This window comes from Capricornis sumatraensis, chromosome 6 (assembly GCF_032405125.1).
Source record: "Capricornis sumatraensis isolate serow.1 chromosome 6, serow.2, whole genome shotgun sequence".
NCBI lineage: Eukaryota > Metazoa > Chordata > Mammalia > Artiodactyla > Bovidae > Capricornis > Capricornis sumatraensis.
The window spans coordinates 68,129,987-68,154,336 of NC_091074.1; the positions used below are offsets into that span (position 1 = coordinate 68,129,987).

The window sequence follows — 24,350 nt, forward strand, 5'->3', positions numbered from 1 at the left end:
CAACCATCTCATCCTCTCATCTCCTTCTCCTCCTGCCCTCAATCTTTCCCAGCATCAGGGTCTTTTCAAATGAGTCAGCTCTTTGCATCAGGTGGCCAAAGTACTGGAGTTTCAGCTTCAACATCGGTCCTTCCAAAGAACATGTTACTCAGCCATAAAAAGGAATGCATTTGAGTCAGTCCTAATGAGGTAGGTGAACCTTGAACCTATTATACAGAGTGAAGGAAGTCAGAAAGAGAAAGATAAATATCATATTCTAACACATATATATGGAATCTAGAAAATGGTACTGAAGAATTTATGTACAGAGCAGCAGTGAAGAAACAGACATAGAGAATAGACGTATGGAGATGGGGAGAGGGGAAGAGAGGGTGAGATGTATGGAGAGAGTAACATGGAAACTTACATAACCATATGTAAAATAGATGCCTAACAGGAATTTGCTGTATGGCTCAGGAAACTCAAACAGGAGCTGTGTAGCAAGCTAGAGGGATGGGATGGGGAGGGTGATGGGAGGGAGGTTCAGAAAGGAGGAGATATGTGTATACTTATAGCTGATTCATGTCGAGGTTTGACAGAAAACAACAAAAGTCTGTAAAGCAATTATCCTTCAATAAAAAAATAATTAAAAAAACCATCATTGCATGACAGCTTCATCACCAGCCTAACTGTGTGATGTTGACCAAGTCACTAGACCTTTGAGATTCAGTTTCATTTGAAAAAAGGGGATTCTGTGTAGTGCATATGAGACTCACAGAGAAAAAGGCTGCTGATCCACCCAGCAGCAAGGCTCCAGATCAGACATTGTGCCTTTAGCTATTGACACCTGCTGAATCTGTGCTCCCTGCTTCCAGGACAAGAGCTCCAGCATCTGCCATGACCCTCTCTCTGCCCAGAGGCAATGCTGATTTTCCTTCCTCCAGCCTAAATCAGGTTGATTGTTAAGGGAGTTTATGAAACATACAGGGGTAGTTGTTTAATCTGGGTCAATCATTGACCATAAATCTTATCCATATAAACATTAAATGTAGGAATTCTCCTGCCGAAGTCTGGCAAAAATGGTGAAGAATTGCCTGAGTACAGTGGCTCATTCATCCACACATCCAGCAAATTATTATTGAGCACTGCCTATGCACTAGGTGCTGGGAACACAGCAGAGGCAAATAGGGCCTTCTGCCCTTGCACTGTTTATAGTCATCCCCTTGTCCCTTGGGGACCTTGGTCATAACCCTTCCTCTCTCTGGGCTTTAGAAACCTCTAGATTCTCTTTGAGTCTAGGATGTAAAGACAAAATAAAACCTGAGGTCTGGGAAGCAGAAGTTAAAAGGACGCCTAGGTCATGAGTTTATGTGGCTGGCTAGATTAATCCTGCCGCTTAAGTTAAGACTCAGTCATAAGAACTTGGTCTTTGTTGGTGTGTTGCTGCAAAAAGAACTGGTAACCTCCAATAGTGACCCCAGGTACAGGAATGGGGAGTGTCTTTAGGGAGATAAAAGGCAGGATACCACCTGACTCTGCTTTGTCTTCAACACCCTTGTCTCCATCAGGGAGACCAGGTGGGAATGGCATGGACATCGGAGGCCTTTGTCATCAGGCTCTGGCCTGTGCCTGCCCTCACCTGCTACACATCCCGTTGTGGTGGCCTGCTCCAGCCTCAGCAGACCACTCCCCACTGGTGGACAAACCCCATAGGCTCCTGTTCCCTCCCTCTTCTCATGCTTTCCTCAGGCCGGAGCACCTTTCTCTCTGATCCATCTTCCAAGGCTCAGCTCACACACACCTCCTCTGTGGGGTCACCTTCTCAGATGTCTCCTCAGCACTGACCATCCTGACAACGTGATGCTCACAGCTGTTAGCACAATTAATTTGTTGTGTGTGTGTGTCATTCTCTCTCACACTCTGAGCTGCAGAAATCACAGGGCTGTGTGCAATTTATCCCCAACCCCTCCAGCAACCTATACAGGAGCTGCTATTTGAGATGATGCTTTCCTTCTGCTAAAATCCTGATCCCGGTATTCCTACCTTGAAATCACCCTCGTTCCCTTTTCCCCCAGGCACACACAGGATGTGACTACAGGGACGAGAGATTTGGGGGTTCCATTTTCTTTATGCAAGAACAACTGCTCTCTCTCAAGAGCTAAATGAGGACACAGGTGGGTTTCCTTGCAATTTAAGCATCTGCTGCTGCTGCTGCTCCTAAGTCGCTTCAGTCATGTCTGACTCTGTGCGACCCCATAGACGGCAGCCCACCAGGCTCCTCCGTCCATGGGATTTTCCAGGCAAGAACACTGGAGTGGGTTGCCATTTCCTTCTCCAATGCATGAAAGTGGAAAGTGAAAATTGAAAGTGAAGTCGCTCAGCGACCCCATGGACTGCAGCCTACCAGGCTCCTCCATCCATGGGATTTTCCAGGCAAGAATACTGGAGTGGGATGCCATTGCCTTCTCCATTAAGCATCTGATCAGAACATTTTCATGGAAATCAGGAACAGCCCATGAAGCTGTAGGCTTGTGACCTCAAAGAAATAAGGCTGTGTCTAGAAAACACCATGCTGCCCGGTTACTGCCAGCTTGGACTGCAACATGGGCTCAGGCTGGTGCTACAGGCAGCAACTGTAGTTCTCTTGGTCCATCAATTAAGATGAGCTGAGTTTTGGCTATTTGCAAAATGGATAACCAACAAGGACATACTGCACAACACATGGAACTCTACCCAGTGTTATGTGCCAGTCTGGATGGTGGGGAGGGGTAGGGGGCGAATGGGTCCATGTGTCTGTATGACTGAGTCCCTTCCCTGTTCACCTGAAACTATCTCAATACTGTTCATCCGCTATACCCCAATACAGAATAAAAAGCTTAAAGTTTAAAATAAAAAAGACCTTAGAGTGAGAAAAAAAAAAGATGAGCAGTCTTGCTGCAGTAACACACAGCCTCTCGATTTAATGCCTTACCAGGACAGAGGTTTAGTTCTCACCCTTCGTGTGCCGGCCCTACTGCTCCTAAGTCGCTTCAGTCGTGTCCGACTAGGTGTGACCCCATAGACGGCAGCCCACCAGACTCCCCCGTCCCTGGGATTCTCCAGGCAAGTAGATTGCAGGTTTTCAGGGGACTCTGTTCCAGGTTGTCATCCTCAGATACCCTGGCTCCACCCTCTGGGACATCACCAGTTCTTACAGCTGGGGAAGAACCCAGCAGAGCGTCTCACACTGACAGGTCATGCTCTGACTCAGAAGTGAGAGGTGTCCCATCTGTCCACAGCCTGCTGCCCTGTGTAATCCTCTGCATGCCCAGAGGAGGAGCACCAGACATGCTGCAGAGCATTTTGGTGCAATGGTGTTTTGCTGTAGACTCAGGAAACCACTCTAGCTTCTGTCTGACAGGTCTCTCATTCCATCGTGTCTTGGGAAATCAGGTTTACAGAGTGATAGGAGATTGAGTGTCTCTGAGAATCACTGTCTAATTCTCTCCTCAGTTTTACTCCTCCTGAGAGGCAGGGTGATGCCATGGAAGAAGCCCCAGGCTGAGAGTGAGGGATCCAGGTTTGATTCTTGCCCTTGTTCCCTTTCTTCTGTACAACCTTGGTTGAGTTTCTCCTTGTGTGAAGTGGAGCCATTCACTATGTGACCTCTGGTTCTCTGTACCATCACCAAAACATTCCCTCACCTTTGTAGCAACTTCCAACCCAGGTAAATATTTGTCAATTTCATTGGCTGGTAATCCTAGTTTGAAACATTTCATTCTTATTTTAAGCTTCAGAAATGATTTTAAAGGAAAGCGAGTGGCACAAGAAGAAGCTGCTGTTACAATGTCCCAGAAGTGCCTGCATCTGGATTCCTGGGTCTCTCCTCCTCACTATGATGGCAGAGGTCGTGAGTGTGGGCTTTGGAGTCAGACCGCTAAGCCCAAGTCTGAGACCTGCCACTTGCTAACAGCTTTCTCAGCCTCAGCCCCCTTACCTGTAGAAATAAGAGTAGCATTTCCTCATGGGATGATTTTGAGGATCCAGTGAAAGGTCTTAGCACAGAGCTTGGCACAGGGTAAATATTCAGTAAGTGGCAACTGATATTATTAATATCATTATGTTCCCTTCTCCAAGCAGATATTCTGGTTTCAGTAAGTTTAAAAAAGATTTCAGGAGAATAGTCAACATGCTAGATGGATTCTCCCTGCCTCCTACCTGTTGTCCAATGACATTAGTGCAGGCAGGTGGCTGAGCTGCTGCCAGGTGAGGTGACCTGAGGCTTGGGAGAGCAGGGTGAGGGAATGCTGAGTTCATTACCAGCAGACACACTGTGCTGGGGTGGGCAGGATCGAGGCCCCAAGCCCCTGAGGCCCAGCCTCCTGGTCCCCTGCCACATAGCCATCTCTCCTGCTCCCTGCCCTCGAGGACCTCGCAGTCCCTGCCCAATTTAAAGTTCACACTCTGCAATGACACAAGTTTGCAGACTTGGCATGATGGGGCTTCAGAGACCCCAGGTTCCCTGTGCTGCCCCCGAAGGGCCTGGCTGAGTGAGGTGGGCACAGGATATGCCCTGGACAGGAATCTGAAGACTGAGTCTCACTCCAGTCCTGCCCCCTGGACCTGAGGCTCGAGGGTTGTGACTCTGTGGCCTCGGCCTGGGTGTCCAGGGTGTCTCCTGGCAAGAGTGCTGTGGGGACCTGCACTCATGAAAGGTTAAGGAAAGTGAACTGCTGTAGGGGGTGAAGCGCTAGACACTTGTTGGGGATGTGAAGTCAGGGACTGAGGGGGTGGGTGAGTTTCTGCGGGTCCCCTTTCCTTTTTCCCTTTCTGTGCCATTCTCTTTCCTTCTCATGGAACAATGATAACTTGACTCAGCTCAGGGGTTAAAGAGCAGCCTTATGTAACACTGTAGCAACTGTAAACTTCCCATTTACTATGATTTTTCTCTTGGATTTTTTTTTGTGTGTGTGTCAAAACACAGGTCAAATAAAATATTAGCATTCGTCACCACTTATTTTCCAACTGCTCAGGACTGGACCCATCTTGGCACCCCATGGATGCCCACAAACATCCAAACGAGCTCTTGACAGCACTCCCTCACCCTCCAGCCTACTTCTCTTATCTTCCCAGTCTCTCAAGGTGTCTCTCAGGGTAGAGCACTATCCACCCAAATAACCCAGAAGCCTGTCATGGCCCTACAGTCCCCTTCTCCCTCAGCCACCTCTGCCATCAGCTGACTGTCCCCAAGGTTTCTCAGCTCCACCCTCTTTGCCTGACTGCCCACTTGGGTCAGGCCACATCTGTGCTTCCTCACTTCCTGCCCTTGGGCGGGGGCCTTTCTACTCTGTGCTCTATCTAAAGCCACGTGATATTCCATTTCTCAAAGGTAATATTTTTAAAAATTCAAAACAATGTTCATTTTAGAAGTATTGACCATTATTGGAAAGAATAATCAACAAAACAGTATTTTTTCTGTAATCCCATCTCCCAGAGAATCAACTGTTGTCTAATGTTTTTTTATAGTTTTCCATAATTCTCTATAGACATACTTATTTTTAAATCCATAAGAAAAATACATTTAAAAACTTGGATTATACTGAATACAAACTTATTTGTTCTGTTTTTTTTTCTGTTAATTACAGTTTGAGCATTTAAAATCATCAAATATTCTTCAAAAGATAAGATTTCTAATGGCTGTGTCACCATCTATCACTGGGCTCCATCAGGATTTATTTAAACATTCTGCTATGATTGTGCTTGAAGAGTTTTACAATTTTTTTTAACCACAAATAACCCTCAGATTAATACCCATATATAAATATTTACACCTCTAGTAATTTTCTCAGAGTAATTCCTAGAAATAGGGGTTGGGTGAGAAGGTTTGATGTTTTGAAATCTCTTGATTCATCCGTTCAGTTCAGTTCAGTCACTCAGTTGTGTCTGACTCTTTGCGACCCCATGAATCGCAGCACGCCAGGCCTCCCTGTCCATCACCAACTCCCAGAGTTCACTCTCACTCACGTCCATCAAGACAGTGATGCCATCCAGCCATCTCATCCTCGGTCGTCCCCTTCTCCTCCTGCCCCCAATTCCTCCCAGCATCAAAGTCTTTTCCAATGAGTCAACTCTTCACATGAGGTGGCCAAAGGACTGGAGTTTCAGCTTTAGCATTATTCCTTCCAAAGAAATCCCAAGGCTGATCTCCTTCAGAATGGACAGATTGAGTCTCCTTGCAGTCCAAGAGACTCTCAAGAGTCTTCTCCAACACCACAGTTCAAATACATCAATTCTTTGGCACTCAGGCTTCTTCACAGTCCAACTCTCACAACCATACATGACCACAGGAAAAACCATAGCCTTGACTAGACGGACCTCAGTTGGCAAAGTAATATCTCTGCTTTTGAATATGTTATCTTGGTACCCATAACTTAAATAGCTGGGATTCAGGACACAGTCAGCAGAGCACAGAAGGCCCTGAAGAGAGAGACAGAGCTGAGACAGACCCCGCCCAGGAAGGAGGGATCAGAGGGGCTTTCTGGAATGGGGGTGGGTGTGGGTACCGAGTGAGGACTGAGTGAATTCCCATAATGCCATGATGTTGGGGAGGTGGTCTCTCTGGCCCTAGTGTGCATACTGCACTCCTCACCTGAGGTTTGCATCATTCCATCTGGTCCCCAGCCAGTAAAGCCCTGAGAACACCAGCATAGTGCCCAGGATGGTGTGTGATAAGTGTCCAGTGTAAGTTAGCTAAAGAGCCAGAGGTGTCTGGACATGAGAGGCAACAGCAAGGGGGAGACAGAGGGGCAGGAAGGGGCATGATGTTCATGGGGAAACTGGGACTAGTTCCATGTGTCTGGAATGGGTGTGCGGATGGAGTGTGGTGGAAATAAGCAAGCAGTGATGAGGTTGGGCCAGTAGAGGGGATCTGGGTTTTATCCTAGGGGAGATGAGCAAAGGTGACATTGGAGAGATTTAAGCAGGTGAGTAGTATGATCAGATTGGTGTGACTTTTTGTTTTCTTTTTTTCAGACAGGTTTTTGTTTGTTTGTTTGTTTTTAGTTAGTGCAGAGGATGGGTTTTAGAGTCTGGCACAGCTGTTGCACTATCTGAGAAAGAGAGAAGGTGATGGTGGTATCAGAGAAAGGAGACGACTGACCAGGAGTGGCTGTGAGGTGGCCGCTCTGGGCCATGGTGATGGATTGAACGTGTAGGGTGGTGAGTGTGAGATATATACGCCTCTGATGACTGCCTGGTTTCTGGCTGGTGACTTGGGGAGTGTTGGTGCTGTTCCCTGAGAGGGTTACAGACCTTTGGGGGCAGAGGGATGAGTTCAGCTGTGGGCACTTTAAGCGTGATGTGCCTTTAGGGTTCCTGGAGGGGAAGGGCCAGCAGGAAGACCTTGCCAGCGAGAGCAGCTGATCCAGGTCTGGAACCCTGGTCTCCTGGCTCCCCAAACGGTGGTCCTTTGCTATCTCCTGACTTGTTTCGGTGACTTCCTAGAAGGCAGGGCTGTGGCCACAAGATACTTCTGCTCCCCACTCGTGTCTCTCCACACGTTCAGACTAAGCCCCTGACTGCCTGGAGCAGCACAGGATCAGGTCCCCAGATGTGACATGTGAGGGCTTCTGAGGGACAGTTCAGTTCAGTTCAGTTGCTCAGTTATGTCCAACTGTTGTGATTCCATGGACTGTGGCATGCCAGCTTCCCCACCCATCACCAGCTCCCAGAGCTTACTCAAACTCATGTCCATTGAGTTGGTGATGCCATCCAACCAGCTCATCCTGTTGTCCCCTTCTCCTCCTGCCTCCAACCTTTCCCAGCAGCAGCGTCTTTTCTAATGAGTCAGTTCTTCGCATCAGGTGGCCAAAATATTGGCGCTTCAGGTTCAGCATCAGTCCTTCCAATGAATATTCAGGATTGATTGCCTTTAGGTTTGATTGATTTGATCTCCTTGCTGTCCAAGGGACTCAAGAGTCTTCTCCAACACCACAGTTCAAAAGCATCAATTCTTCGTTGCTCAACTTTCTTTATGGCACAACTCTCACATCCATACATGACTACCAGAAAAACCACAGCTTTGACTAGACAGACCTTTGTCGGCAAAGTAATGTGTCTGCTTTTTAATATGCTTTCTAGGCTTGTCATAGTTTTTCTTCCAAGTAGCCAAGTGTCTTTTAATTTCATGGCTGTGTCACCATATACAGTGATTTTTGGAGCCCAAGAAAATAGTCTGTCACTGTTTCCATTGTTTCCTCATTTGTTTGCCATGAAGTAATTGGACTGGATGCCATGATCTTTGTTTTTTGAATGTCGAGTTTTAAACCAGCTTTTTCACTCTCCTCTTTCACCTTCATCAAGAGGCTCTTTAGTTCCTCTTCAATTTTTGCCAAAAGGGTGGTGTCATCTGCGTATCTGAGTGACAGTTCAATAACCATTTGGGAAAGCTCTGTGGAGCTGTAGAGACAAGCCCCTAAAGAGTCCTGCCCTTGAGGCACCCACATTGTTATGAAATATTGTGGACACAAAGCAGAAGAGCATCAGTTCAATTCAGTCACTCAGTCTTATCCGACTCTTTGTGACCCCATGGACTGCAGCATGCCAGGCCTCCGTGTCCATCACCAAGTCCTGGAGTTTACTCAAACTCATGCCCATTGAGTTGGTGATGCCATCCAACCATTTCATCCTCTGTTGTCCCCTTCTCCTTCCGCCTTCAATCTTTCCCAGCATCAGGGTCTTTTCAAATGTCAGTTCTTTGCATCAGGTGGCCAAAGTACTGGAGTTTCAGCTTCAACATCAGTCAGAAAGGCTTTGTTACCAAACAAAATGTTCCAACAAAGTGTGGTGGGACACAAAGGAGAGAGCCCCTTTAAAGGGCTAGGAAAGGCTATGTTCAAGTGATGGTGTCTAAAGTGGCTTAAAAAACAGTCCCAGATCTCCCTAGAGAACAGCATGGACAACATACAGAGGTGTGGGGAGTACAGACAGTGTAGAGAGGGGTTGGTGGTGTGCAGGGCTGAGTAGAACATGGGGCTCACAAATTGGGGGCTGTTTTCTGGAGGCCTGAGGACTCAGCTGAAGAATGTGGTCTTCCTGCTCTGATAATGGGGAGCAAACAGGTTCTTGGGTGGTGAATCAGCCAGGATCTGGCCAAAGTAGCAGGACCAGTGTGAGTGATGTAAGGCTTTGTTGTGGAGAACAGAGCTGTCATTTGTGGCAGCTGTAGGAGAAGCCTGTGCCACGCTCAGCCTCTGCACTTGGTGTCAGGTCTGAAGCTGCTCTCGGGTGGTGTGAAGGGGCAGGTGAGGACAGACCAGCACCCAGGAGGACACATTGGAACCCGTGTCTGGCCCTCACTACCTTGGACTCAGGGACACTGGTGACCCGCAGGAGGAGCCAGCACTCTCTGCATTGGAGCTCCCTTTGCTCGGGCCTCAGAGCAGCTGCAGGTGGCCTGGCAGGAGCCAGAGGGGCTGCACTGACAGCAAGTGAGGGCTCCACCACCTCAGCGTGGCCTTGCCTCCGCCTTCCCATCTCTTCCAGATTCTCACGTGCTCAACCCGAACCCAGAACCTGAGAGCAAAGAAAGCTCTTGGAGGGCCAGTTGAAACCTAGCTGTATACGCCAGTCCAGAGTCACACAAGCCAGCTAACTAGTGCTCCCTGGGATGATTAACCTGGAAGCAGCCAGTGAGGCAGAGCTGGCCAGAGAATGGAAGCTCTAGAAATCTCTAGTACCTCCTGGGTTGACTGTAGGGTAGCGGCATTGTCACCAGGCTCTCCAGGAATTCCTTAGTCTTGCACCTCCCTCCACAAATAGGGTAGGTAGGCATTCCCAACCCTTGGTGTCCGCTCTGGCCTGTGCCTTGAATGATTGGCCAAGAAGGTGTAAGTGGAAGTAAGAGGTCATTTCTGAGTGGAAGCTGCAAGAATCCACACAAGCTTTTTCACGTGCTCTTCTTTTGGCATTTCACCAGCAGTGTGCCATATGGCAGATGCTTTATCATCTTGAGGCCCACAGGATGAAAAAGATGAAGTAGATTCCCCATCCAATCTCTGATGGACCTGGAGAGTGAGCAAGAAAAAGAACCTTCGTGTTTTTAAGCCTTTGCAGTTATGAAGTCACGCCACAGTATAACAAGTTCCCCAGGTGGCGCTAGTGGTAAAGAATCCCCCTGCCAATACAGACGTCCTGGTTCAATACCTGGGTCGGGAAGATCCCCTGGAGGAGGACATGGCAACCCACTTGAGTATTCTCACCTGAAGAATGCCTTGGACAAAGAACTCTGGCAGGCTAGAGTCCATAGGTTCCCAAAGATTTGGACAGGACTAAAGCGACTCAACACCCCACTCCAGTACTCTTGCCTGGAAAATCACATGGATGGAGGAGCCTTGTAGGCTGCAGTCCATGGGGTCGCTAGAGTCAGACAGGACTGAGCGACTTCACTTTCACTTTTCACTTTCATGCGTTGGAGAAGGAAATGGCAACCCACTCCAGTGTTCTTGCCTGGAGAATCCCAGGGACGGGGAAGCCTGGTGGGTTGCCATCTATGAGGTCGCACAGAGTCAGACACGACTGAAACGACTTAGCAGCAGCAGCAGCAACAAAGTGACTCAGCACACACACACCTGCCTGACGGACTTAGAGAACAACAGGAAAGTGGGCCATCTTCCTGGAGAGGAGATCTCCCCTCAGCAGAGCTATGGCGGCAGCTTTCACCTCTGCATTCCTCAGACTGTAGATGATGGGGTTCAGCGAGGGGGTCACAACCCCGTAGAACAATGCAAGAAGCTTATCCAAGTAGAGATCCTCTGCCTTGGGCTTGAAGTACATGAAGGAGATGGTCCCATAGAAAATCACCACCACTGTGAGGTGGGCAGAGCAGGTAGAGAAGGCTTTGTGCCGGCCGGCAGCAGAGGGCACCCTCAGGATGGCAGTGAGGATGAACACGTAGGACAGGAAGATGATGAGCAGCGGGGGCAGTGTCACGACAGCTGAAGCCACCATTAATAGCAGTGCATTGAGAGAGATGTCCCCACAGGCTAGTTTCAGCACCGCCAAGATCTCACAGAAGAAGTGGTTGATGACATTGTGGCCACAGAAGGGGAGGCTCCAGGTGAGAATGGATTGGAGAAGGGAGTTGGCAAAGCCTGCTCCCCAGCTCAGTGCTGCCATCCACATGCTCGTGTGCCAGCTCATGAGCTCTGAGTAGCGAAGCGGCTGGCAGATGGCCACGTACCGGTCACACGCCATCATGGCCAAGAGCACACACTCCGTGGAGCCCAGCGCCAGGGTCAGGTACATCTGCAGGGCACAGCCAGGGAAGGAGATGGTGCTTTGGGTTTCCAGGAAGTTGACTAGCATGAGAGGCACGAAGGAGGATGTGCCACAGATGTCCATGAGCGCGAGGTTGCTGAGGAAGAAGTACATGGGGGTGTGAAGGCGGGGGTCCAGCGTGTTCAGCCCGATGAGGAGGGCGTTCCCCAGCACGTTCACGGAGTAGATGCCCAGGCAGAGCACAAACAGCACCATCTCTAGGTTGTGGTGGTCGTGTAGCCCCAGCAGGACAAACTCTGTCACGAGCGTCTGGTTTGCCCCATTCATCTCACGCTCCATCCATCTCATTCTCCCTCTTTTCCCATCTGCACCACGAAGATGTTGGATTAAGCACCAGTGGGCCTGGGAGCCAAGCAACGTGGATGTGTTACCTGGGGTGAGTCAGCCCTGCCTCTGGAACTCAGTTTCACTATTGGTATAATGAGAGAGTGGACTTCAGGTCTGCAAGCCAGCGCTCTCAGTTCTGGCGTTCTGGGGTAAATTTCATGAGATGGGGTCCATTCTAATCTGCTAGGCCCTTCTCTGTTCTCCCCCAGCTGTCCTAAGGGAGAGAAGAGAATAAATTCTTGTTTCTCAAGCTCCTTTTGAATCTGCAGTGTTCTTGGCTATTAAGAGGAAGCACATTTTCTAGGTTATGACTTCATGTGGCTGAATGATGCCCCTAGGATTTCAGATTCATTCACTCACTGAGGATTTGTTGAGTGCCTACCCTGTGCAGGGTGTTTCGTTGCTGGGCTATAGCAGTAAGAAAACTGCGTGGACAAAAACATGCCACATTTGTAACAAGTGTTGCTCCTCTTTCTCAAATTCAGTGGGATGAGCTTGGGAAGGCAGGTGGGTGATGAGTGATGGTCACCCCATTCCTTTGGGCATAAAGGTTGAACATTTCTACCACATAGGATGTACAAGCCTTATTCAGGTGTCTCTCCTTAAGATCAGAGACCATGCATTGATCTTTAAAAGAATATACAAGAACATACTTATCCCAATAGAGCCACTGGTCACAACATTTAATCTGGTCATAAAAGCCAATTGAGTCTCCTCTTAGCCTCCATATCGCTTTTTAGAATAAATTATATTGACAATAATGTTACACAGGAGGGAAAGGCAGGTTCTAATCTGAAAGAGGTGTCCTGGGTCACTGACCTGCTCTATAAAGAGTGTGGGAAGCGGCCACAGTCTTTGCCCAGGAGCCTCCATGTCTCTTCTGAGCTGGTCTCAGCCCCTTGGGAAATGCCAGTGTCTGGAGGGAGCCAAGTGTCAAGTGTCAAATGGAGAGCTGTCTTGTGGCCCAGGTGACCCCCTGTTCTTAGGGATAAATAGGAGCTGATAGTGAACTTTAACTTGTCAGAAGATCAAATCACCCCTCCCTCCATCTCTTCACTCCTAGATTGACGTGAGGCCAGTGTCCTATGACAACGTTAGAGTCCTCTCTGTCCTTCAGCAATGGTTCCCTCCCTCTCTCTTCCAGTAGAATTTCATCTATCGTTTATATCAGCCGGTGAGCTTTCTCTTCCTAAATAAACCATGTCTTTCCCCAGAGCTGTAAGTTTGCCCAAGAAGTTCCCTTTTGAAGGCTTGTCCTCCCTCTCTTCCCCACTAGGGGGATGCTTCTTCTCCTCTTCAGAGCCCAGCTCCTCTCTCCTCTCCCGCCTGCCCCCTGCACAGTTGCCTGCTCCCTTCTTCCTCCCACAGCCCTTGGCCATCCTTTCTGTTCTTGTGCTGCACACCCGTCTCCTCTGTCACACCGGATAGCAGACTCTCTACTTCCTCCAGGCACCTCATACTGCAAGTGCTTCCAAGGCCAGTCAGTCAACAGATAGTTCAAAAACCCAGCACTGCATAACAGCTTCATAACTAAGGCTAGCTCTGCAATATTGACCAAGTCACTTGGCCTATGAGACTCAATTTCCTTTTGAAAAGTGGGGATTCTGTGTAGTCCAGATGAGACTCACACAATAAAGTACCGGTAAATCGCCTAGCGGCAAGGCTTCAGGTCAGAGACTGCGCCTTCAACAATTGCACCTGCTGGATCTGCGCTCCCCTCCTCCCAGACAAGACCTCCAGCATCTCTCAGGACGCCCTCTCTCCCCAGAGCCTGTGCTGGTTTTCCCTCCTCCAGCCTAAATCAGGATGATATTGTTAAGGAAGTTTCTGGATCATATGGGGTAGGTGATTAATCTGGGTCAGTCACTGACCGTAAATCTTACCCATGTAAACATTTGAAGGTAGGGATTCTCTTGCTGAAGTTTGGCAAAAAGGTGAATAACTGCCTGATTGTGATGGCTTATTAATCCACACATCCAGGATATTATTATTGAGCACCTACTATGCACTGAGTGCTGGCGACACAGCAGAGGCTTATGTGCCTCCTTCCCTCGCGGTGTTTACAATCATCCCCTTGTCTCTTGGTGACCTTGATCCTATTCCCTCCTCTCACTTGGCTCTAGAAACATCTAGATTCTCTTTGAGTCTGGAATGTAAAGACAGAGTAAAACTTGAGGTCTGGAAAGCAGAAGTTAGAAAAGGGGCAGGTCTCTCCTAGGTTATGACTTCATGTGGCTGGATTAAGTCCACAGCTTCATTTCAGATTCAAGTATAAGGCCTTTGTCTATGTCGAAGAGTCCTGATAACCTCCAATTCTGACACTGGACACAGGAGTGGGGGTGTTTTCAGATAAGTAAAAGGTAGGAAACCTCCTAACTCTGCATTTCTCTCCCCAAACTTGTCTCCATCAGAGAGACCAAGTGGGAATGACATGTACATCAGAGGGCTTTGTCATCAGGCCCTGGCCTCCCCTCAACCCTTCCTCACCTCCTGCACCTTCGGCATGCCTCCCCACCTCAGCAGACCACACTCCCCATTGGTGGACAAACCCCACAGGCTCCTGTCCCCTCCCTCTTCTGCTTTCCTCAGGACCTTTCTCTCTATGCTCATCCTCCAAGGCTCAGCTCGTGCCCACCTCCTCCCTGGGGCTGCTTCTCAGACGTCTCCACGGCACTGACCATCCTGACAGCGTGACGCTCACACAGTCGTTAGCACGGTTTGTTGTGTCATTTCCTCTCACACAATAGACTGTGAGCCACGGAAATCAAAGGACTGTGTCCAACTTGCCCCTGACCTCTCCAGCGCCCCACACAGGAGCTGCTGTATAAGATCCAGTGCTTTCCTTCTGCTAAAATCCTGATCCCGGATTTCCTGCCTTGAAATCACCCTCCTTCCCCTTTCCCCCATGTGCACACACAGGATGTGATCACAAGGATGAGAGCTTTGGGGGTGCCATCTCCTCCATGCAAGAACAACTGCTCTCTCTCAAGCGCTAAATGAGGAGACAGGTGGGTTTCCTTGCAATTTAAGCATCTGATCGGAACACATTCATGGAAATCAGGAACAGCCCATGAAGCTGTAGGCTTGTGACCCCAAAGAAATAAGACTCTGACTAGAAAATACCATGCTGCCAGGTTACTGCCAGCTTGGACTGCAACATAGGCTCAGGCTGGCACCACAGACAGCAACTGTAGCTCTCTTGGTCCATCAAGATGGGCTGAATTTTGGCTATATTCAAAATGGATAACTAACAAGGACGTATTGCACAACACATGGAACTCTACCCAGTGTTATGTGCCAGCCTGGGTGGTGCGGGGGGGTAGGGGGAGAATGGGTCCTTGCATCTGAATGAATGAGTCCCTTCCCTGTTCACCTGAAACTACCTCAATATTGTTCATCAGTTTATACCCCAATACAAAATAAAAAGCTTAAAGTTTAAAATAAAAAAGATCTTACAGTGGAGAAAAAAAGAAGATGAGCAGAGTCTTGCAGCAGTAACACACGGCCTCATGATTTTAGTGCCTTACCAGGACAGAGGTTTAGTTCTCACCCTTCATGTAGTTTGCAGGTTTTCAGGGGGCTCTGTTCCAGGTTGTCATCCTCAGAGACCCTGGCTCCACCCTCTGGGACGTCACCAGTTCTTACAGCTGGGAAAGAACCCAGCAGAGCGTCTCACACTGACAGGTCACTGCTCTGACCCAGAAGAGACATGTGTCCCATCTGTCCACAGCCTGCTGCCCTGTGTAACCCTACAAATGTCCAGAGAAGGAGGACCAGACATGCTGCAGAGCATTTTGGTGCAATGGTGTTTTGCAGTAGACTAGGAGGCGGACACGACTGAACGACTTCCCTTTCACTTTTCACTCTCATGCATTGGAGAAGGAAATGGCAACCCACTCCAGTGTTCTTGCCTGGAGAATCCCAGGGACGGGGGAGCCTGGTGGGCTGCTGTCTCTGGGGTCACACAGAGTCGGACACGACTGAAGCGACTTAGCAGCTGCAGCAGCAGGAAACCGCTCTAACATCTGTCTGACAGGTCTCTCATTCCATCATGTCCTGGAAAGTCAGGTTCACAGAGAATCACTGTCTAATTCTTTCCCCACTTTTAGCCCTCCTGAGAGGCAAGATAATGCCCTGGAAGGAGCCCTAGACTGGGAGTGAGGTGTCCAGGTTTGATTCTTGCCCTTGTTCCCATTCTGCTCTATGATCATCGTTGAGTTTCCCCTTGTGTGAAATGGAATTATTCAATATTGTGGTTTCTTACACTCTGTACCATCCCTGAAATATTCCCTCATCTTTCTAGCAACTTCCAACCCAGGTAAATATCATGTCAGTTTCATTGGCTGGTAAATCTAGTTTGAACCATTTCATTCTTATTTTAAGCTTCAGACATGATTTTAAAAGGAAGTTGAGGAGCACAAGAAGAAGCTTCTGTTAGAATGACCCAGAAGTGCCGGCATCTGGATTCCTGCATCACTCCACACAGTGATGGCAGAGCCGGTGAGTGTGGGCTTTGGAGTCAGACTGCCAAGCCCAAGTCTGAGACCTGCCACTTGCTAATGGCTTTCTCAGTCTCAGCCTCCTTACCTGTAGGGATAAGAATAGTATTTCCTTGTGGGGGAATTTTGAGGATTCGGTGAAAGGTGTTAGCATGGACGTTTGCACAGGGTAAGTATTCAGCAAGAGGTAGTGGATATTGTAGTATCACTTTGTTCCCTTCTCCAAGCAGGTATTCTGGTTTCTGTATGATTAAAAAAGATTTCAGGAGAATAGTCAACATGCTAGATGGATTCTCCCTGCCTCCTACCTGTTGTCCAGTGACATTAGTGCAGGCAGGTGGCTGAGCAGATGACAGGTGAGGTGACCTGAGGCTTGGGAGAGCAGAGTGAGGGAGTGCTGAGTTCATTACCAGCAGACACACTGTGCTGGGGTGGGCCAGGATCGAGGCCCCGAGCCCCCGAGGCCCAGCCTCCTGGTCCCCTGTTATGTAGATATCTCTCCTGCTCCCTGCCTTCTGGGACTCGTAGTCCCTGCCCAATTTAAAGTTCACACTCTGCAATGACACAAGTTTGCAGACTTGGCACAATGTGGCTTCAGAGACTCCAGGTTCCCTGTGCTGCCCCCGGAGGGCCTGGTTGGGTGAGGTGGGCACAGGAGAGACACTGGACAGGAATCTGAAGACCAGGTCTCACTGCAGCCCTGCCCCTTGGACCTGAATCTTGGGGGCTATGAAGTGGGGTGTCTCCTGGCAGGAGTGCTGCAGGAACCTGTGCTCATGAAATGTTGTTGTTATAGTCTAGTCCCTAAGTTGTGTCTGACTCTTTTTGTGAGTTTTGTGACCCTGTGGACTAGCCCACCAGGCTACTCTGTCCATGGGTTTTCCTACACAGAAATACTGGAGTTGCCATTCCCTTCTCCAGGGGATCTTCCCAACCCAAGGATCGAAACTGTGTCTCCTGCACTGGCAGGCGGGTTCTTCACCACTGAGCCAGCAGGGAAGGTTAAGGAAAGGGAATTGCTGTACGGGGTGAGGCCTGGACCCCTGTGACGGACGTGAAGTCAGTGATTGCGCTGGGTGTGTGAGTTTCTGCAGGCCCCCTTTCGTATTTCCCTTCTCATGCCTTTCTCTTTCCTTCACAAGAAACGATGACAACTTGACAGAGCTTAAGGACTAAAAACAGCCTTAAATAATGCAGCAGTGATTGCACATTTTCTGAATAAACTGTGATGTGTCTGTGGGAATATCTTTTTGTCAAGAACGCAGGTTGAAATAAAACATTGGAAGATTGTCACCACTCATTTTCTAACTGCTGAGGAAAGGGACCATCTTGCCACTCCGTGGATGCCCACAGACAAGCTCCCCCTAGCCCTCCCGCCACCTCCAGCCTACTCTTTTCCTCCCCATCTCTGAGGCCGTCTCTCACGGTGGTGCGATATCTACCCAAAAAACCCAGAAGCTCAAGCACCAAACCACAGTCTCCTCCTTCCTCAGCCATCTCTGCCATCAGCCCAGTGTCCCCAGACATCAGCTCCACGCTCTCTGCCTGACCGCCCACCTGGGTCAGGCCCCATCCATGCTTCCTCACTTCCTGCCCTCGGGCATGCGCGCTTCTCCTCTGTACTCTATCTGGAGCCATGCGATCTTCCATTTCTCAAAAATAATACTATCCTATAAATTCTAAGTCATGTTCATTTTAGAAGTATTGAGCAAGGTTGGAAAGAATAATGAAGAAAGCAAATCAATCTGTAACTCCATCACCTGTAGGAAACAATTGTTGGTTAACATTTTGTCATAATTTCCAAGGAATTTCTATATACATCAGTTCAGTTGTTCAGTTCAGTCGCTCAGTCATGTCCAACTCTTTGTGACCCCATGAATTACAGCACGCCAGGCCTCCCTGTCCATCACCAACTCCCGGAGTTCACTCAGACTCACGTCCATCGAGTACGTGATGCCATCCAGCCATTTCATCCTCCGTCGTCCCCTTCTCCTCCTGCCCCTAATCCCTCCCAGCATCAGAGTCTTTTCCAATGAGTCAACTCTTCACATGAGGTGGCCAAAGTACTGGAGTTTCAGCTTTAGCATCATTCCTTTCAAAGAAATCCCAGGGCTGATCTCCTTCAGAATGGACTGGTTGGATCTCCTTGCAGTCCAAGGGACTCTCAAGAGTCTTCTCCAACACCACAGTTCAAAAGCATCATTTCTTTGGTGCTCAGCCTTCTTCATAGTCCAACTCTCACATCCATGCATGACCACAGGAAAAACCATAGCCTTGACTAGATGGACCTTAATCAGCAAAGTAATGTCTCTGCTTTTCAATATACTGTCTAGGTTGGTCATAACTTTTCTTCCAAGGAGTAAGCGTCTTTTAATTTCATGGCTGCAGTCACCATCTGCAGTGATTTTGGAGCCCCCCCAAAATAAAATCTGACACTGTTTCCACTGTTTCCCCATCTATTTCCCATGAAGTGATGGGACCGGATGCCATGATCTTCGTTTTCTGAATGTTGAGCTTTAGGCCAACTTTTTCACTCTCCTCTTTCACTTTCGTCAAGAGGCTTTTTAGTCCCTCTTCACTTTCTGCCATAATGGTGGTGTCATCTGCATATCTGAGGTTATTGATATTTCTCCCAGCAATCTTGATTCCAGCTTGTGTTTCTTCCAGTCCAGCGTTTCTCATGATGTACTCTGCATAGAAGTTAAATAAGCAGGGTGACAATATACAGCCTTGACATACTCCTTTTCCTATTTGGAACCAGTCTGTTGTTCCATGTCCAGTTCTAACTGCTGCTTCCTGACCTGCATACAGATTTCTCAAGAGGCCTGGAATGTCAGGTCCATGAATCGAGGCAAATTGGAAGTGGTCAAACAAGAGATGGCAAGAGTGAACATCGACATTCTAGGAATCAGCAAACTAAAATGGACTGGAATGGGTGAATTTAACTCAGATGACCATTATATCTACTACTGCAGGCAGGAATCCCTCAGAAGAAATGGAGTAGCCATCATGGTCAACAAAAGAGTCCAAAATGCAGTACTTGGATGCAATCTCAAAAATGACAGAATGATCTCTGTTCGTCTCCAACACAAACCATTCAATATCACAGTAATCCAAGTCTGTGCCCCAACCAGTAATGCTGAAGAAGCTGAAGTTGAATGGTTTTATGAAGACCTACAAGATCTTTTAAAACTAACACCCGAAAAAGATGTCCTTTTCATTATAGGGGACTGGAATGCAAAAGTAGGAAGTCAAGAAACACCTGGAGTAACAGGCAAATTTGGCCTTGGAATGTGGAATGAAGCAGGGCAAAGACTAATAGAGTTTTGCCAAGAAAATGCACTTGTCATAGCAAACACCCTCTTCCAACAACACAAGAGAAGACTCTACACATGGACATCACCAGGTGGTCAACACCGAAATCAGATTGATTATATTCTTTGCAGCCAAAGATGGAGAAGCTCTATACAGTCAACAAAAACAAGACCAGGAGCTGACTGTGGCTCAGATCATGAACTCCTTATTACCAAATTCAGGCTCAAATTGAAGGAAGTAGGGAAAACCACTAGACCATTCAGGTATGACCTAAATCAAATCCCTTATGATTATACAGTGGAAGTGAGAAATAGATTTAAGGGTCTAGATCTGATAGATAGAGTGCCTGATGAACTATGGACAGAGGTTCGTGACATTGTACAGGAGACAGGGATCAAGACCATCCCCATGGAAAAGAAATGCAAAAAAGCAAAATGGCTGTCTGGGGAGGCCTTACAAATAGCTGTGAAAAGAAGAGAGGTGAAAAGCAAAGGAGAAAAGGAAAGATATAAGCATCTGAATGCAGAGTTCCAGAGAATAGCAAGAAGAGATAAGAAAGCCTTCTTCAGCAATCAATGCAAAGAAACAGAGGAAAAGAACAGAATGGGAAAGACTAGAGATCTCTTCAAGAAAATTAGAGATACCAAGGGAACATTTCATGCAAAGATGGGCTCGATAAAGGACAGAAATTGTATGGACCTAACAGAAGCAGAAGATATTAAGAAGAGGTGGCAAGAATACACAGAAGAACTGTACAAAAAAGATCTTCACGACCCAGATAATCACGATGGTGTGATCACTAATCTAGAGCCAGACATCCTGGAATGTGAAGTCAAGTGGGCCTTGGAAAGCATCACTACGAACAAAGCTCATGGAGGTGATGGAATTTCAGTTGAGCTATTTCAAACCCTGAAAGATGATGCTGTGAAAGTGCTGCACTCAATATGCCAGCAAATTTGGAAAACTCAGCAGTGGCCACAGGACTGGAAAAGGTCAGTTTTCATTCCAATTCCAAAGAAAGGCAGTGCCAAAGAATGCTCAAACTACCGCACAATTGCACTCATCTCACATGCTAGTAAAGTCATGCTCAAAATTCTCCAAGCGAGGCTTCAGCAATACGTGAACCGTGAATTTGCTGATGTTCAAGCTGATTTTAGAAAAGGCAGAAGAACCAGAAATCAAATTGCCAACATCCGCTGGATCATGGAAAAAGCAAGAGAGTTCCAGAAAAACATCTATTTCTGCTTTATTAACTATGCCAAAGCCTTCTATATACATACTTATTTATATATCCTTAAGAAAATTGAGATTTTATTGAGTACAGTTACTTGTTCTACCTTTTTTTATGTTAATTACAGTGTGAACATTTCCCATCATCAATTATTCTTCAAAAAATAAGATTTACAATGGCTGTGTCACAGTCCATCATTGGGCTCCATCAGAATTTATTTACACATTCTGCCCCAGTTGGACATTATGAGTCTTACAATTTTTTGTTACCCAAAATACCTCTGTGATTAATATCATATAGATAGATAAATAGATAAATCTTTGCACCTGTAATAATTTTCTCCAAGTAATTCCTAAAAGTAGAGGTGTTGGGTCAAAGGGTATGAAGTTTTCAAGTCTCTTGATTCATACCCACAACTTACTTGGCAGGAAGTTCATATAAATGTATTCCCACCCTCACCGGTTATTATGACATTACCTGCTTCACTGCACTATAGTTAACAATATATGTTAGAGAAATTCTTTGTTAGTTTCATGGGTGAAGTATGGTGTCTAATCAGTGACCCTGCTAAAAGTAAGTGTGATTGTAAACTCCCAGTCCCCACAGCATGAAGTCCAAACTCCTGGCATGGCATCAGAGGCCTAGCAGAACATCTCTGCAGAAGCTTCACCCTGGCTTGGTCAGCTGTGGGCTGTGGGCTGTGCTGCTCTCCTTTGTGCCTCTGTTCTGACCAACAGAGGAAGCAGGAAAGGGACTGGAGGGTACCTGAGGGCTCAGACAAGGACGGTGCTTACCTACAGGGTGCAGGAGAGCTGGCCTGTTGCTCGGTGGCCGAGCTCTCCCATCAAACAAGATCGTACCACTGAGGCCAGAGAGGGCAGGGAATGGAGACGCTCTCAAGTCTGAGTCCGTTTCCTCTGTGTGTTCAAACCTGGGAAGAGGCTGAGCTCCAGGAAGAGGTGGAAATGGCAGGCTCTTAGTAGGTGGGTTGAAGACGGGTGAAGCAGAGTCTCCCCAAGGTCACATGAAGCCTGGATGCTCGGCAGGGAAGCAATGGAGAGGCTGCTGCTAAAGCGATAGAGGAAGCCAGACCCTCAGCTGCTCCAGTGACCAGCGTCCCAGGGCCTGGGCTGGGCTGGAAATCTTGGGGGCTGGGCCTCGTCACTGCCTCTGCCCAGGCGCTAGACTGTGCCTGTCACCTGTGAACTTCATCTCAGCTCTGATCAGATTTGGGGAGGACCCCAGGCTCTGCCCTACCTTGATGTGTTTTCTGTTTAGTTAAGAAACCACTGTGGGCTTGGGGTTGGGCAGGGCCAGACCTTGGGACAGAGTAAAATCCGGTATTACTGGCTCTTGCTGCTAAGTCACTTCAGTCGTGTCCGACTCTGTGCGACCCCATAGACGGCAGCCCACCAGGCTCCCCAATCCCAGGGATTCTCCAGGCAAGAATACTGGAGTGGGTTGCCATTTCCTTTTCCAATGCATGAAAGTGAAAAGTGAAAGTGAAGTCGCTCAGTCGTATCCTACACTTAGCAACCCCATGGACTGCAGCCTACCAGGCTCCTCCATCCATAGGATTTTCCAGGCAAGAATACTGGAGTGGGGGGCCATTGCCTTCTCCGTACTGGCTTTTAGAGCAACACTGAAATAAAGCAGGAGGAGCACAGTGAGAGGTGCAGAGTGGGGAGGCTTCCTGGAGGAGGTGTCGTTCAAGATGGGCCTTGGGTGGGGGGAGGGGTAAATTAGGAGTTGGGGATAAACAGATTTTCTGTACTCTATATAAAATAGGAAAACAACAAGGACCTCATGTGTAGCTTAAGGAATTACATTTTAAAAATAAAAAGACGGGCCTTGAGGATCAGGCAGTCCTTTTACACATGGAGCTGTGTGCCGGGTGGGGGCTGCCTTGTGGGAAGAACCAAGAAGGGCACAGAGCCAGGCATTGCTGGGCGCACGAGGCTCCTGCCGGGTTGGTGTGTGACACTGACAGGAGGGAGTCTGTGGGGCAGAGGGTGGGGAAGGGGGTTGGTCCTGACCAGCAGGGACAGGCTGCAGGGGTCTGGAATGCACCCAGCAAAGCCCTTTCAATTCATCCTGAGAGCTCTGAGAGCCATTCAGGGGTTTCAGCCGAGAGAGAGACATGATCAAATAGACTTTTCCGAAATATCCCTCTGGATGACCCTTGGAGAGTAGATTGGGAGGAACAAGATTGAAATCTTGAGGCCAGCCGGGAGGCTGGTGTGAAGATGTGGGGAGTGATGCTGAGAGCTGGCCCAGGGCTCTGCCTGGGGAAGGAACAAAGGTGGAACTGTGAGCTCGGATCTGTGGCAGGATCAGTGGGAGGTGGTGCTGCCTTTCTGGGTTGAGATTCCAGACCCCCAACCCTGAGCCCTACCCATCCTCTCTGTAGGCGAAGGCAGACCTGAGCTGCTAACCTGCAGGAGCCCTGGCTTCCCTCACCTGGAGGTCTGTATCCTGCCCCACACCTTCCTGGCGGCCTCCTTCACCTCCTTGTTCCTCAGGCTGTAGATGACGGGGTTCAGCATGGGTGTGACCACAGCATAGAGGACCGTGAAGACCTCTTCAGAGATGCGGGCCTCCTTGCTCTTGGGTTTCATGTACATGAAGATCACGGTGCCATAGAAAAGCATCACCACGGCCAGGTGTGCTGAGCAAGTAGAGAAGGCTTTGCGGCGCCCAGCGGCTGAGGGTACCCTCAGGGTGGTGGCCAGGATAAGTGTGTAGGACAGGCAGATGAAGGCCAGGGGCACGGGCAGCAGCAAGATGGCACCAACCCGCAGGAAGACCTCACTGATGGACGTGTCACCACAGGCCAGCTTCAGGACTGCCAGGATCTCGCAGGTGAAGTGACTGACCACACGGTGACCGCAGAAGGGCAGCCTCATGGCAATGACTGTCTCAGACACTGACTTGCAGAGACAGAGGACCCAGGCGGCTCCCGCCAGCAACCAGCAGAGCCGGTGGCTCATCAGCACGGGGTATCTAAGGGGCCGGCAGATGGCCAGGTAGCGATCATAGGCCATGATGGTAAGCAGCAGGCACTCTGTGGAGCCTGTAGACAGACTCAGACACATCTGGAGTGCGCAGCCAAGAAAGGAGATGGTCTTCTGCGCTGACAGGAGGTGGACAAGCATCAGGGGCACAAAAGTGGACGTGTAGCAGATGTCCAGGATGGAGAGGTTGCCCAGGAAGAAGTACATGGGTGTGTGCAGGCGGGCATCCAGCACGCTGACCACCACGATGCCTGTGTTCCCCAGCAGGGTCACCAGGTACATGGCTGAGCACAGAGGGAAGAGCAGGTGCTCCAGGGCAGGGTAACCTGAAAATCCTTTCAGGAAGAACTCAGACACCTCTGTGCTGTTGACTGGCTCCATATCACAGAACTCTGGAGCAAGACACAGCTGGGAGGCAGGGAAAGAGGGTGCAGGGTTTAGGGGTGAAGCGTATTGCTAGAGCCTTTTCGAGCCCTGACACACTCTCTCTGAGACTTTGGGCAATCCCCATACTTCTTCCAGTTTTCAATAGATCCACGTGAAAAATGAGGATTGATGTGGGTCAGAATTTCTCTGAGAGAGTGTTAATGGAAATGTGGGCAATCTGAAAAAGCAATTTGAAACAACGTTGGATTAATCAAAAGTAAATAATTAACTGCAGAGCTTCTC

The 24,350-nt window shown here is 48.6% G+C and overlaps 2 protein-coding genes across 2 annotated transcripts; both read right to left on the bottom strand.

The window, feature by feature from the left end:
- Positions 1-10,599: 10,599 nt before the first annotated feature.
- Positions 10,600-11,583, bottom strand: LOC138081317 (olfactory receptor 13C7-like). Its single transcript, XM_068974444.1, has one exon. The coding sequence runs from the start codon at positions 11,581-11,583 to the stop codon at positions 10,600-10,602; it is 984 nt and encodes a 327-aa protein (XP_068830545.1).
- Positions 11,584-23,123: 11,540 nt separating this feature from the next.
- Positions 23,124-24,062, bottom strand: LOC138081447 (olfactory receptor 13J1-like). Its single transcript, XM_068974592.1, has one exon. The coding sequence runs from the start codon at positions 24,060-24,062 to the stop codon at positions 23,124-23,126; it is 939 nt and encodes a 312-aa protein (XP_068830693.1).
- Positions 24,063-24,350: the final 288 nt, after the last annotated feature.